Source organism: Hesperophylax consimilis, chromosome 7, assembly GCF_061612785.1.
Source record: "Hesperophylax consimilis isolate HC1 chromosome 7, BYU_Hcon_1.0, whole genome shotgun sequence".
Classification (NCBI taxonomy): Eukaryota; Metazoa; Arthropoda; class Insecta; order Trichoptera; family Limnephilidae; genus Hesperophylax; species Hesperophylax consimilis.
In genome coordinates this window covers 16,908,997-16,922,231 of record NC_142842.1, presented here as the reverse complement: position 1 = coordinate 16,922,231, position 13,235 = coordinate 16,908,997, and the positions used below count along the sequence as shown (strand labels likewise).

The following is a 13,235-nucleotide window of genomic DNA, read 5'->3' as shown; positions in this document are numbered from 1 at the left end:
ATCGACACGAGCGAAAAATATGTTGAAGAGGAACCCGATTTTCCCATGCTGTGTCTTATAGAATCAGCAAAAAATACTTGATACAAAAAAAAACTAAACAACACAATCCCTCTGATGGTGAAATCTTATAACCTACGCCAAAACAAGCCGCGATAGAGAATGTTTGATGCCACATGACCTGAGTGTCACCGAGGTTGGCTGAGCCACCACCGCCCGCACCGGCAGCTGAACTTTGCACTAAAAGCAAGCTAAATGTTAGTTTTATTTAGTAGTTGTTTGTTATTTTATTAAATTTCCTGCATTTATTCAAACCATATAATGGCATTTTATAAATCTACCAGCAAAACAGATCATTACTCTAAGGTTATACTTAATATTGTAAAAGTGTTGTTATCGGCGCTATAGAAATAATCCGAACATTATTATTATTGTGTTTGGTATCTCTTGGATTCCCATCACCAATAAATACTCTGCTACTAACTTAACATCAGCGCACTGTTGGAACTTATTTTAGTAGATAGACAAAAACAAAACAAAAATACAATTGCATCCTGATCCATGAGCAATGTAAACAAAATGTATATTGATTTGGTTGTGCTTTTTCTTTGTGTGGCAACTTTTATCCCTCCACTGTCTAGACAGAACTATCCATGTAAGATTTTTGTGTTAGGTTGTTTTAATTTTGTATACCTAACTTATTTACTATGATTTACTGAACAAATATATTATACTGTTTATTTATTAAAATTATTTGTGTTTACTTTTTTTTACAATATATTAACTCAATACTTCCCAAATGAACTTCAATAGTGTAAAATTCTATAAAAAAGATTGTTTCTTTGTATTGTGACATAACTGATACATATTCCATTATTGCTCGACATTTTAACTACTGCTCAACGATTCTTTTCTAATGTAATGACAGAGAACAAAATAATTTGTAAATTCTCCAGAGAAAGTAGAGCAATGAATATAATACTTAGGCGAAATACACTTTCAAAAGTAACTTAACTGTTAAAGGAACTAAATTGACCAAGAGTGAAATAGATGCTGACTTTGAATGTGAAGATACTTATACATAAAATAATAAACAACCTATTACCACAATACTTTTCAAAGCAAATTGTATCCAATTAGGACATTCACAGACAAAACAAGAACGTGCTATGAAATCAGGCTACCAAAAAAGGACAAAGTCGATACACAAAATTGTTTACTATGCAAAGGTATGCAATATTATAACGCGCTGACAGAAACTTGAAAGTCTGCGCCAATTGATAGATTCAAGCTGAATTCTAGGCGCCATATTAATAAAAAGAAGTTGTAATATTTTATGTACATAATTAATAATAAGTTAGACATTTGTAAAATTGGATGTATAAATGGCTGAATCAAAAATTAATAAATAAATAATCTAGGTCTGAATTCTGATAGTTTTCCACATTCATATTCAGGGCCCGCCCTGAGCCTAACCGTCTAAAACCAGCAGATGCTTAGGTAGGTGATAACTGTAATCAATAATATTTAGATGATTTGTATTTTTATGTATCGCCATTTTTATGAAAAATAATCTCAATGGCGATGTGTTAGGTGTTAGCTATTATCAGCGCTTTGGCGCCTTGACAATTCAGCACCCAGAGCGGACTGCTCTAATTGCACCCGCATAAGGTTTATGTTATCGTTTTTATGCTATTCATATTCGTCATATTGAGTCCGTTCAACATCGGTTCCTAAAAGGGATCGCTAGGAGACTAGGCTTAGAAAGAGGCAATTACTCGTATTATGAAATTGAACAAATTCTAAACCTTTCTCCTTTAGAAAGAAGACTGTCGGAAAAAATCTGATCTCATTTGTTTCTTTAAAATTATCAACAATTTGATTGACTCACCTACATTACTAGAACTCATCACATTCAATATACCTTCTCGTAGACTCAGAAATAAAGAACTGCTCTTCCTCAATCAACACTTGACTAATTATGCTTATAATTCACCATTGTCCAGAATATGTAGAATGGTCAACTCACGTCAAGACCTTGATTTTTTTGGTATAAGTCAGAATGTTTTTTGTCGCTCACTATGCAATTGAGGATATTTTGTATCACTTTAGTTTTAGCAAGGTCTTGACTTGACTTGACACTTTCTATTTTCTTATGTTTTCCCTGTTTTTTCTCTGCTTTTATATATGTACCATCCTTTACTCTTGCATTGTACATTGTCCTAAATCTCATGTCGCTTTGTTATTTATTGGACAAAGTCCGTTAATTAATTAATAAATAAATAAGGCCGGCCCTGTTCATATTCCTATGTTGCATTTGAAAGAATCAATATTTGTAAAGTAGCCAAATTCCACCACACACAAGGACGGGTTGTTTCAGAGAATTTTTAAAATTTCAAAGTTAATTTTCAAGTTCTGTTATTATTTCAGTTCTGTCAAGTAACTGACCTATAATGATATAATAGCAGAACTTGAATAGGACATTCACAGAACTCGCAAATGATCATTGAGACTTGATGAATTGCTCAAATTCTATGCAACAACCTATCCTATACAAAAATTTAAAAAATGACGCTTGGTTTCAACCTTATTACTACAAGAAAGTTTAATTTTTTCTCCATCTAAGTCAATTTTAGGAAATACGCATTTATAATTTTAATAACCCACACCTAGATCCTATTTTGTGCTGTTTTATATCTCCCCTGACAAATACTTGTTTTCAAAAAAATTTCTGCAGAATTCTGCATCTTTACCTGAATATTTTATTATCTTTATATAATGTCACTTTTGCACTTTTCAATTTATATATGGACGACCTCAGTAATCAGTTGAAAGGTGGGTTTGTCGGAGGAATAAGCACCAACATATTGTGCTTTGCTGACGGGATGATCCTGCTCCCACTATTTTAAACAGGCAAGAGCAGTATGCTGAATCTCGTGATAATATGATTTATGATGAAACCAAGTCTGTAGTGATGGTCTTTCGCTTTAATAAAAGCCCATCAGTCATACCTCTAATACAACTCCTGTCCTGAAATTCCTGAGTCATATCATCACCGTGTATCTCAACGACGGACTCGACACTGACCGCCAAAGGCAGTCCCATCAGCATAAGATCAAGAATGCTATCGAGAACTTTCAACAGATGCACCAGCCTTGTGAAGAGAACGCTATTCAATGCATTCTGTATAAAACTCTACAATTCAATACAACAACGCAAATAGACAATAATTGTTTCAGTTACTGAGGTCCTGCGAAATGCTTACATTAGGCAGAGTAAATTTCTTTTGTGCTACGATGAGGCATAAAGCGGTCAACTCCCGAAATGCTCTAATAAAAGTTGCAATCGATTGGTTAACCAGTTCAGTGTTCAGGTTAATCACTCCCATGGGTAGACCAATCATATATAATTTTAATGGTAACAAAAGCTATTGGCAGTAAATGTGTTTGGTTCAACACTCCAATACAAAAAAATGGATATAAAAACCTAGGAGAAACTCACCAAGTAATGTTGTTTTTTTATTCACTATTCAATGTACCTATCCTTCTTAACCTTCCAGCGGACGCGTCGAGAAATTTCCCTTGAGTGGGCGCTTGTCGTAAATTTTACGTCATCAAGTTTTCTCCATGTAAGTGGTGTTTTCTTTATACAAACGTTAGGGAATTTCTTTAAGGATATGAAAAATCATAATAGGCAGTACTTAAAAAAAAAATTTGACTTTCTTAAAAAAAACGAAGCAACACTCTCAACATGTTAATATTTCAAAACAAAATATTGTATCGACCTATTTAGTCAGAATCAATATTCTCATCCTTACAATTGTTACAAACCACCTCAACTGAAGAATGGTTTCTTGCATGTAAAGGACTGGCAACGGCAACACTTCATTGATGCTGAGGATCTTTTCTTATCCAGTGCACATAACCGACAAACACCGCATTTTGGAAAGCTTCTGTTTTCTTCTTCTGTTATCGGTTCAACTGCCCTACCATAATTCACTTTGAGAAAAGCATTTATATCTTGCGGTAAATGTTTGACATTTGATTTGACTCTAGCATAGCTCGAAGCTCGATGCTTACAACTAAGTCGCAAGAGTTGGGGAAGCGATAAAGCGCGTTTGTCGTAAATTTTACGACAGCGCGCCCGCTGGAAGGTTAATTCGTTGTATAATGTTAAGTTATTTGCTTCCTTTCTTATTTTTTGAGTGTATGCAAATTTAGATTACACAACCCTATATGTGCCCGAAATAAAATAATTATCAATAACAAAAATTATGATTCACATCAAAAGGAATAATACATTTTTTAATTTTTAGTACCTTTATTACTAAATAAACTCCTATTTTCACCAAAGGAGAAGAATCAGTGTAACGAAGAAAATAGTGCACTTTATGAAAAATGTTTGTCAAATAGGTTGAAAGTATGACATAATTTTTTTTAAAGAGAATGACAAACATTAACCTGAAAATATTAGAAAATCTCCTACTACCTCCACAATAAGTGGAAAATATTGCTCGTCATGGTGAAGGACTTAGCCATGCCTTGGGTGAGACCCGGACGTGATGCCAACACCGTCACTGACCGGTCTCAGTAAAACGTGCCGTTATCAGAGGTTCTCTATGTGTGGATTCACAATGATAGGCCTACCTCTCGGTACCTCCTGGAATCGATTTTTTTACATTAGTTTTATGAGGAATTATTTGTAGTGCAGGACCAAATTTACATAATGTCCTAAGCTCCTTGTCAAACAAGAGCTATCACAATGTTCTTTTCTTATATGGACCATAAATAAACCGCCCATGGAATGGTCAATTGTATTTTGTCTATAATAATTCTTAGTAGCAGAACGCCTGATATAATCAACAGCATAGGTCACATAAGTCAAAAACAGTTAATTTATGTAGGTATTTATATATTTAAAATGTCAGTTAAATCTGATTTGTGTATTATTTGTTTATGAGGAATTTCAATTGATAAATTTTATTCTATTGGTTTCCGGTTAGGAAACAACTCTGTGAATGATGCAATAATAAACAGTGCAAAATCATATTAACCAAAAAATAGATGTATTACCCAGATCTAAGATGTGTAAGGATGGTAGGAAAAGAAACGTAAATGTATAGAAAATTTAATTTCTTTGGAGCCTTAAAAGTAAGATAACAGTAACATCGAGAACCACAGTAAAATTAAATGCACAACTAACCTAAGAAACACATAATCGAATGGCGGCAGTTATTAGTCTAATTTGTTCAATCTAGTTTGGCGAGGATATCGGCTTCACGGAAGAGCTGGTATTCTTCGGTTTCGTCCTGGAGTTTCACTTTGGTTCCGCCGTATTCGGGAAGGAGCACCTTATCTCCAACGGAGACTGCAGGTTTGATATGTTCTCCCATCTTATTCCTAAGTCCTGGGCCTACAGCGACCACGAGTCCCTGAAGAATCTTGGACTGCGCCTGCTCAGGGATGACGATTCCACCGGCGGTCTTGGTCAAAGCCTCGGCTTTCTTGATGAGTACTCGGTCCAACAAGGGAATAAGACGCTTGATTCCTGACATTCTGGAGTTTGTTTCGCACTGCTTTTTATTCAACTTTTGAAGAAAAACGAAGCTCCCAGAATCTTGGTAGATCGTTCGAACTAGACTTTGGATTATTCGAGAAGTTCTGCCGGTTCTGTGGCGCAGTCGGTAAGTCGGTAACCCCCACGTGCGAAAGCTAGGTTATCATGCGAGATAAAGATGAGCGGTCGGCAATATTGAGACCTACTATTGAGTAGGCTATGTTCATTGCGGCGCGTGCTGCCATCTTGTGGGGAATAGTGAAAAGCCTCTCAGAAAATTAAATAGTTCTGCCATCAATTCATAGATGTCATTTTTTTTTTTTTTTAATTATTGAAGGAAAATCTCGTACATTAGATGAGCCAGATTATCAATATTTTATTATATCATTTTAGCAAACGTATTTTTTTTTTTAATATTTACTGAAAAAATCAAATTAAATTAAATTTAAAAAAGTTTTAATTTTTATTGTTTTTCTGATTCCGGTTCCTATTAATTTCTAGACTATATTCTAGCCGGCTTCGTCTTATTTTATTTTCCTTCCAACTTCCCATGAATAATGTTCTGTATGTTCACATTACTGATCTCAGAAAAAAGGTCACCAAACAAAAATTTATTGAGGACAATATTAGCGATTCTTAAACGAAAACATGAAACAGAAAAGATATGGTCGCATCTAAAACTTGAACCCAGGACCCTCACCTTGCCTTGAATGACTTCATTGTTTTCAAAAATTAAATATTACAAAAATTATTGGGGTTTTGCTAGTTAAGTTATTACAAAAAGATAAAATATTTTTTGCAAATTTTTAATTGCCAGCGATTCTACAGTTGCATGTTTCTATCGGCTATGTATTCCAAATGAGACAGTAAAGATCTAAAAAAAGCGCAAAGGAAAAAGGAATTATCTGAGATCCTTTATCGGATAAAGCCGCAGACGGTCGCAGCGGGAGCTGGCGCCGAAGGATGAGAGGATGAACGAACAATGGTCACTACTTTTTGTGTATGCCATTCATCTCTTATTACCTGGGAATATCCTAGCTGAGATAGCCACGCGCAAGGACCGGAGCGAGTCTATAAAGGGAAGCTAAAATAACTAACTAGGTACCTACCATATTTAAATCTTTTTCTAATACTGAATATTGCCAAAATACTTATTTACATGGACCCAAAAAGCCCCAGACGGAGCAATTCGAGAATAATTTAAAGCCGCGCAGTGAGGGGGAAGATTTAGGAAAATGCCAAAACCTACTTCATTTTTTTAATGACGTATCCCATTCCTTGTCTCATCAAATACCCCCAAAACAAAATAATCCGTTGTAACTGATTTAACAAAACAAAAATAAAATAATAACAGTTCATTATGCACCACTTTGCATACAAATCAGTTCAAAAGTTAGTCACACAAGATGGCTGCCAGGCAATTTCCTCTCACTCTAGACGTGGCTTCAATGCTATTCATACCAAATCGCGGCCATAAACAATGACACTAGTTTTTCTTCTTCTTCTTTTTCTTCGAAGTTCTGTTTTGGGCATAGATCTTTCTTAAAATGTTTCCAATTGTGTTGATTCTTGTGGGCTTTTACTTACTTATTTGAAGCTGGCAGGTCTCCTTAGGTTGTCAGACTATTTCTCTTGTGAGCGACTTGTTTACTGCCGACTGCCTACTTCGAATTGTGCCTAACCTAAAATGATTCCAGATAATATTTTTGTAACTACATAAGAATCTTCCGGAATACACCGGATGAAATTAACCATTTAGGTACCCGATCATTCACTATTACCTAATAATAATAAATAACGTAATCTTTTTTAAAGCCACTAATCCGTCCGCTACACCTGTGCGTTACCTGTCCGGCTAAACGGGATCCCTCGTCCATTTTTCTCCACCAAATACTCAGGTGTTCACACAATCCCCGGTACCTACTAACACCAACACACCCCACCCCACCACCGGCACCACCCGCCCTACCCAGTCCATGGGCCACCATTAGCGGCCGGTCCCATCCACCTCGATCCAGCTAAAGTCCAAAGCCACCCACACACGGCGAGTTCACATTCTTCAAAATCACGGAGTCATCGGGTAAAAAATAGAGATACATTTTACGATAAAGATTATAATCGACTCTTTTTTGACGTTGTGAACACTTTTGTTTAGAGATGGTGCAATCATAGAATTCTCGAATAAATTTAGTTATAGGCTGGTAGGTACTTATCTCTAATTGGGTATTTTGTGTCGTTACGCAGAAAATAAGACGGGTAGGTACAATAATAGGCTTTGGGAATAAGATTATTACATAGTCATCCGAGAGGTAAAAAATACGTTTATTTTATTATGATTACAATCAACTCTTCTTTGACGGTGTGATTATTCGTTTGCAGTTGCGCATATGTTTATGATAATGTTTCAATTTTGGAGTCAAGCATCGATCAGTAGTCAGCAGTAATCAGTTTTTATCTACGTATGTATGTATATTGAAAAAAAAGGTACCTTTGTTATTTTTTAAAAACGTTAGACATTATTGAGCGCAAATTTTGGTTCATTTTGTGTCGTTCGTTTTATACGGAAAAAAAGTACGTTTATTCGGCAGTATTTATCTCTTATTTAGTGTTTACAGAGGACCGCGCGGAGAAAACTTGCTGATAAAAAATATTCTTTTTCCTGTTAAAAACGGGACTGGACGCCTATAACGAATGAATTAATAAATTTCAACATGGTATCTTTAGTAGTTACGAATACGTTATGAGGAAGTCGGAAGACGTGTTCTTAAATATTATAATATTTTTGCATATATTGTTCATTATATTTATTCGGATAAGGTCACCTGCGTAAAAACGTGTTCCGATATATTTTGAATGACTAATATTTTACTAGGAAATTGTCACGTAGTCATATTTTAACACTATTTAAGAGGTTTCCTAAAATTTTAATATGTGAACAAATGCGTTTCCGAAAAAACCAAAGATGACAGAAAACGGTGCATACTTCAATGTTAGAAAGCTTGAATAGTACATATTTATATTTCACCCTAGAAATCAACTACTTATGGATGCTGTTTTGTTCCATATTAAATACAATCAATCAACATTCCAAAGGTTAAATTATTGTTCGCGAATAGATAGGTACTTACTTATAATCTGCACCACATTGTTTTAACGCCAGAAAAATTCGAACGTAATCCAAAGTTCTATAATGTTTAAACATTCAACAACGAATTTAAATGACAACCGTGCATTGGGACGGTGTTTCCACGAGCAACCGTTGTCAATTCTGAATTCCTTCACGTTAAATTGAGTTGACACACTCGAATTGCCGAGTTGATTAGAACTATGATTAACTTCCAGAGTGTTGACAGCCACACTGCCGGGAGGTCAGGCTTGCAGAGAAATTTATATTATGGTCTATTAGGCGGGTCTTTTTACATGATGCACATCGTGCATTTTAGTCGACTTGGGAATGACCTACAGTAATACACAAATCTGCATCGTATTTTTTTACTAACTATAATTAACCCCCTGAAAATAAAGGCAAACCTGAAAGGTAAACAATACATTAATTTAATAAAAAAACAGTTATATCTGCATTTAGTATGCAGACTTGTGTGTTGGGAACCCTTGGTTCTTCTTAAAATTGTGTTTATTTACATTTCAATAAAAAGGTCTGGATTTAGCTACACTGTTCATTACCCGAGGGTTGGTAATTCTCTCCTTCGAGAAGCTTGTTCCCTGTCAATAAAATCTCACAAGTACCTGTTAGACTCTAGCGACATCTGACGGACTCTGGAGTAAGCTTTATGATTAGCGCCATCTATCGATTAAATACTCAACCTTATTACCATATATCACAAAAACCGACATGCACTAAGATCATATACATTTCACCCCGATAAAATATGACTATTTTAACTTGTTTTATAGACTTTGAACAATTAACTAAATAACTAACCATCACGCCGTTTCCTCGCAGGGGTAGGCAGAGAGGACGGACCGCCAAACAACTCGGTCTTGGCACACACTTTTGTCTCATTCTCATTCATACATCTCTCATACATACCTACTCTTCTGTTATTCTGACTCTTGACATGGCCTGACTCAAGTATCTGATTCACTTGATCGTGCCATGTCTTCCTCGGGTGTCTCCGACTTCTGCTACCATTCGCATTAATAATTCATAAAATTTCTAAGTTCATTTTTATGTTTTGAGAAAGTTACATTCAAGTTCTGTTATTATTTCAGTTCAGTGAAGCAACTGGCCCGTAATGATATAATAACAAAACATTAATAGAACTTTCACAGAACTATGAAATTTACGAATTGTTAAAATTCTGTGAAATAACTGGCCCTTAGGCTAAGGTATTATTCAGGAGAGCAGGTTAATGTTTTTTGTACCGCCGATTTGTATATACATACTTACATGAATAACTATAGAGCTTTTAAAGTTATTTTTTTTTTAATTTAGCGGCACTAAAATGTCCAATATTATTATTAGTATTACCCCTTTTCATCTGTACCATACAAACGTACACATCCCCTAATCTTAAATTCCAACGTAAAGGTATAATAAAGCCAATCAAAAAGGCTGTTAAATTCACTTCCCGCATAAAAAAGCACTGTATAAGTTGAGTGATTCCAGTAAAAGTACCTACCTATCATCAGAATAAAAGCGGACCCATTCATTCGGACTGTGTCACAGCAAAGCCATAAAGTGTGATGTTTGCCGCCGTTTTTTCTCCAGAACGGCCGTGACTAACTTCACGGCGCGGTGATTTTAGGCCACAGGTGTTCAGCGCGGCAGCTCGAGATTTTGTTGTCTCCTTGTTCCAAATTAGAATAGGTATTTTCGCCAATGTCGCCAGCGTTAAAAAAACAACAATGGAACCTATCTGCGTTTTAATTACAAGAATAAATCGAAATTCTTAAGCGATTACCAATCAGTTTAACCATTCGTGCCAGCCTTGTTCAGATTGACATTCTTATAGTCAGAGGACGCCGGGGGACGCTATGGTAAATTAAATGTAGACAAAAATACATAGTTTGGGTAACTGATTGATTGTGCTAGTTGCTTCCCTATTTACAGTGTTAATAAGTATGATTTATTACTGAAATCAAACAGTTGCGGGTATAATTTATTCAGCCAAGGCTTACAGCACGCCAGTGTACGATGATTTCGTGATACAACATGAGAAAAAATAGGTAATCTTAGAGATGTGTGAGAACAGATAAACATGCACTTTCTTAATTAGATATTTCAAATTAATATAATTTTTAAGGTAGGTAAGTATACCTACATTCCTACTGTCTAATATAAGCGTGAAAACATTTTTGTTGTTTTTGGACATAGGACCATTGACCTCTGAAAATTTAACGAAAATAAATTTACCACTATTTAATCAAAATAATCGACATACCTTCGTCAGGATAAACGAAAACTTAAAATTAATAAACACGAGTATCTACTGTTGCACGTTTTACTAATATTGTTTCATATTCAGCGTTATGTCATGCTTTAAAAACTTTGTGTATAATTTTCGATAGATCACTAAGTAGGTATATTCGGATCTTAAAACTAATAATTATAAAAAATAAATATGGTTATGACAAAATAATTATTGCATTTACCTACATACAAAAAACTTATTGATCACAGAAATTAACATCACAGAATCAAGGAGTAACTAAACTAAAAACAATATATTAGGCTATTAATAATATTTGTTTGACAATGACAATTTTTATGATTTCTAAAATTTCAAAGTTATCTAATTGTAAATCCATTGAATTTGTATGTTTTGATTTTTTAACACTTTTTATTTCTAAAGAATGATTTGTTTCCAAAGTGGGAAGGTTGGAAAATTCAAATTAATTAATATTATTAAAACATCTTTGGTGTTATTTAAATCTAGCATTAAAATTTTTAATCTTACCTAAATGAAAAAAATTACAATCGTTACAAATTAATTTATAAACCCCGGAATTAGTCTCAAATTATTAAATACGTTAATAAATTAATAAAAAACTTATAAGTACTGATAACATTGATAAACAATGTAGTTTAGTTACTACTCGTACGTATCGTGACGTGGTTCTTTCTCAAATAGGACTATTGGTCTAAAAAATATGAAAAATAGTACGATCTCTGTGGCTCCGTTCCTTCACGTAATTCAAGCTTTTAATAAAACCTTTTTGACATTTTCCAGTTTTTATTCCACATTTTAATCTGCACATAAACCGATGTGTAACGAACACAATCTTTGCCATAGGTATAAATAAGTACCATTTAATACAATATAATTTCCTTTGTGAGTAGGTACGTACGTACGTCCGTACGAAAATTAGAACTGGACAAACGGTTAAGTACCTAGGTAACATATATAATATTTTATCAGACGATTATTGTAATTCTATATTTAAAATTACTTACACGGAGAAAAACGATCATGTTAACAAAGGGATAGCATGCCAATTTCCTGATTAAATATTAGTCGTCCTCATTAAACACTCGCTTTTAAGTGATACTTTGTTATGAACTCTGTCAATTAATTCGTTAAAGGCCTACATTCCAGTTACTAACAGGAATACGATTAATATGACCAGATATTTAATAAATTAACAGTATTTTATATCACAATGTTTTCAGCGTGTAGGTACCTAAGTGTGCATATGACTTATTTGTGAGGCGGGTATGATTACCGCCACCCTGGAATTACCCATACCCGCCACCCTGGGAATCATCCATTGGATAACTAACACCACTGCCATAGGTCTCCCTAAGTGATTCGTTGCGTTCGGTGACTTAGCAGGGGTGCCCGGGTTTATGGGTTGACGTTTGTCCGGGTCTTGGCGGCGGATGCGTTTGCCCACATCTTGCGTGGCAGGCCGAATCGGAAGACATTGGCTGAGGAAGACCGTTTGACTTCTCCAGCTGGACTCTCTCGGAACATCGACTTGCACCGCAATGAGAGGGATGGATTCATATCCCCGGATACCTACCCACCCATCATACCTTTTCCCTTCCTTTCCTAAAAGCCCACAGCATCCCCACACAAGACATAGACAAAGATGACAGGCCTCAAGGACAATTATTTTCTTTAGGGCCTCCCGTGTAAGGCTAATGTAAAAAAAAAACATTTTGCCTGACTTTTTTAAATGTGGAATTATGCGAGTTTAGGACGAGTTCTTTCACATAATTTGATCAATTCATCAAATTTCAAACTTAATTTATGTTTTTTAAAAGTTCTATTCTAGTTCTCTTATAATATCATTATTAGCCACGTGATTTACACAACTGAAATAAAACATTTGCAGAATTTGATGAATTGTTTAAATTCCATGAAACAACCTGTCCTATGTCTCATGTCGTGATTTTCCACGGAAAACAACTATATTATTTCATAATACTTTTGTAGTTCATAATAAACATGTTCGTTTCCGTAAATACAGTGAAATAAAATACTTTCCTAACAAACCACAAATAGATTACGTTATTCATAATTATTCAAAGTGTTTGCGCAAATACTCTTCTTTGTAATCAAACATTTATTGCAATTTGTGTCTATCCATTACAAAGAAAGATATTAAAGACACAATGTATCGAAAATTATAGTTGCCAGACGAAGTTAAAATGTTCATTGAGTTTCTAATGAGAAAGGTTCACGTGTGAACAATAATTTTTATCACTTGTGGCG

General features: G+C 34.8%; 1 protein-coding gene across 1 annotated transcript; it reads right to left on the bottom strand.

The window, feature by feature from the left end:
* Positions 1–5,108: 5,108 nt before the first annotated feature.
* Positions 5,109–5,704, bottom strand: LOC149422385 (10 kDa heat shock protein, mitochondrial-like). The gene has a single exon (XM_089633768.1). The coding sequence runs from the start codon at positions 5,549–5,551 to the stop codon at positions 5,246–5,248; it is 306 nt and encodes a 101-aa protein (XP_089489894.1). The 5' UTR covers positions 5,552–5,704; the 3' UTR covers positions 5,109–5,245.
* Between the last annotated feature and the right edge of the window lie 7,531 nt (positions 5,705–13,235).

Bases quoted from the DNA above. Each gene is read 5' to 3' on its own strand.
- LOC149422385 (XM_089633768.1), bottom strand. From the start codon at position 5,551: ATGTCAGGAATCAAGCGTCTTATTCCCTTGTTGGACCGAGTACTCATC.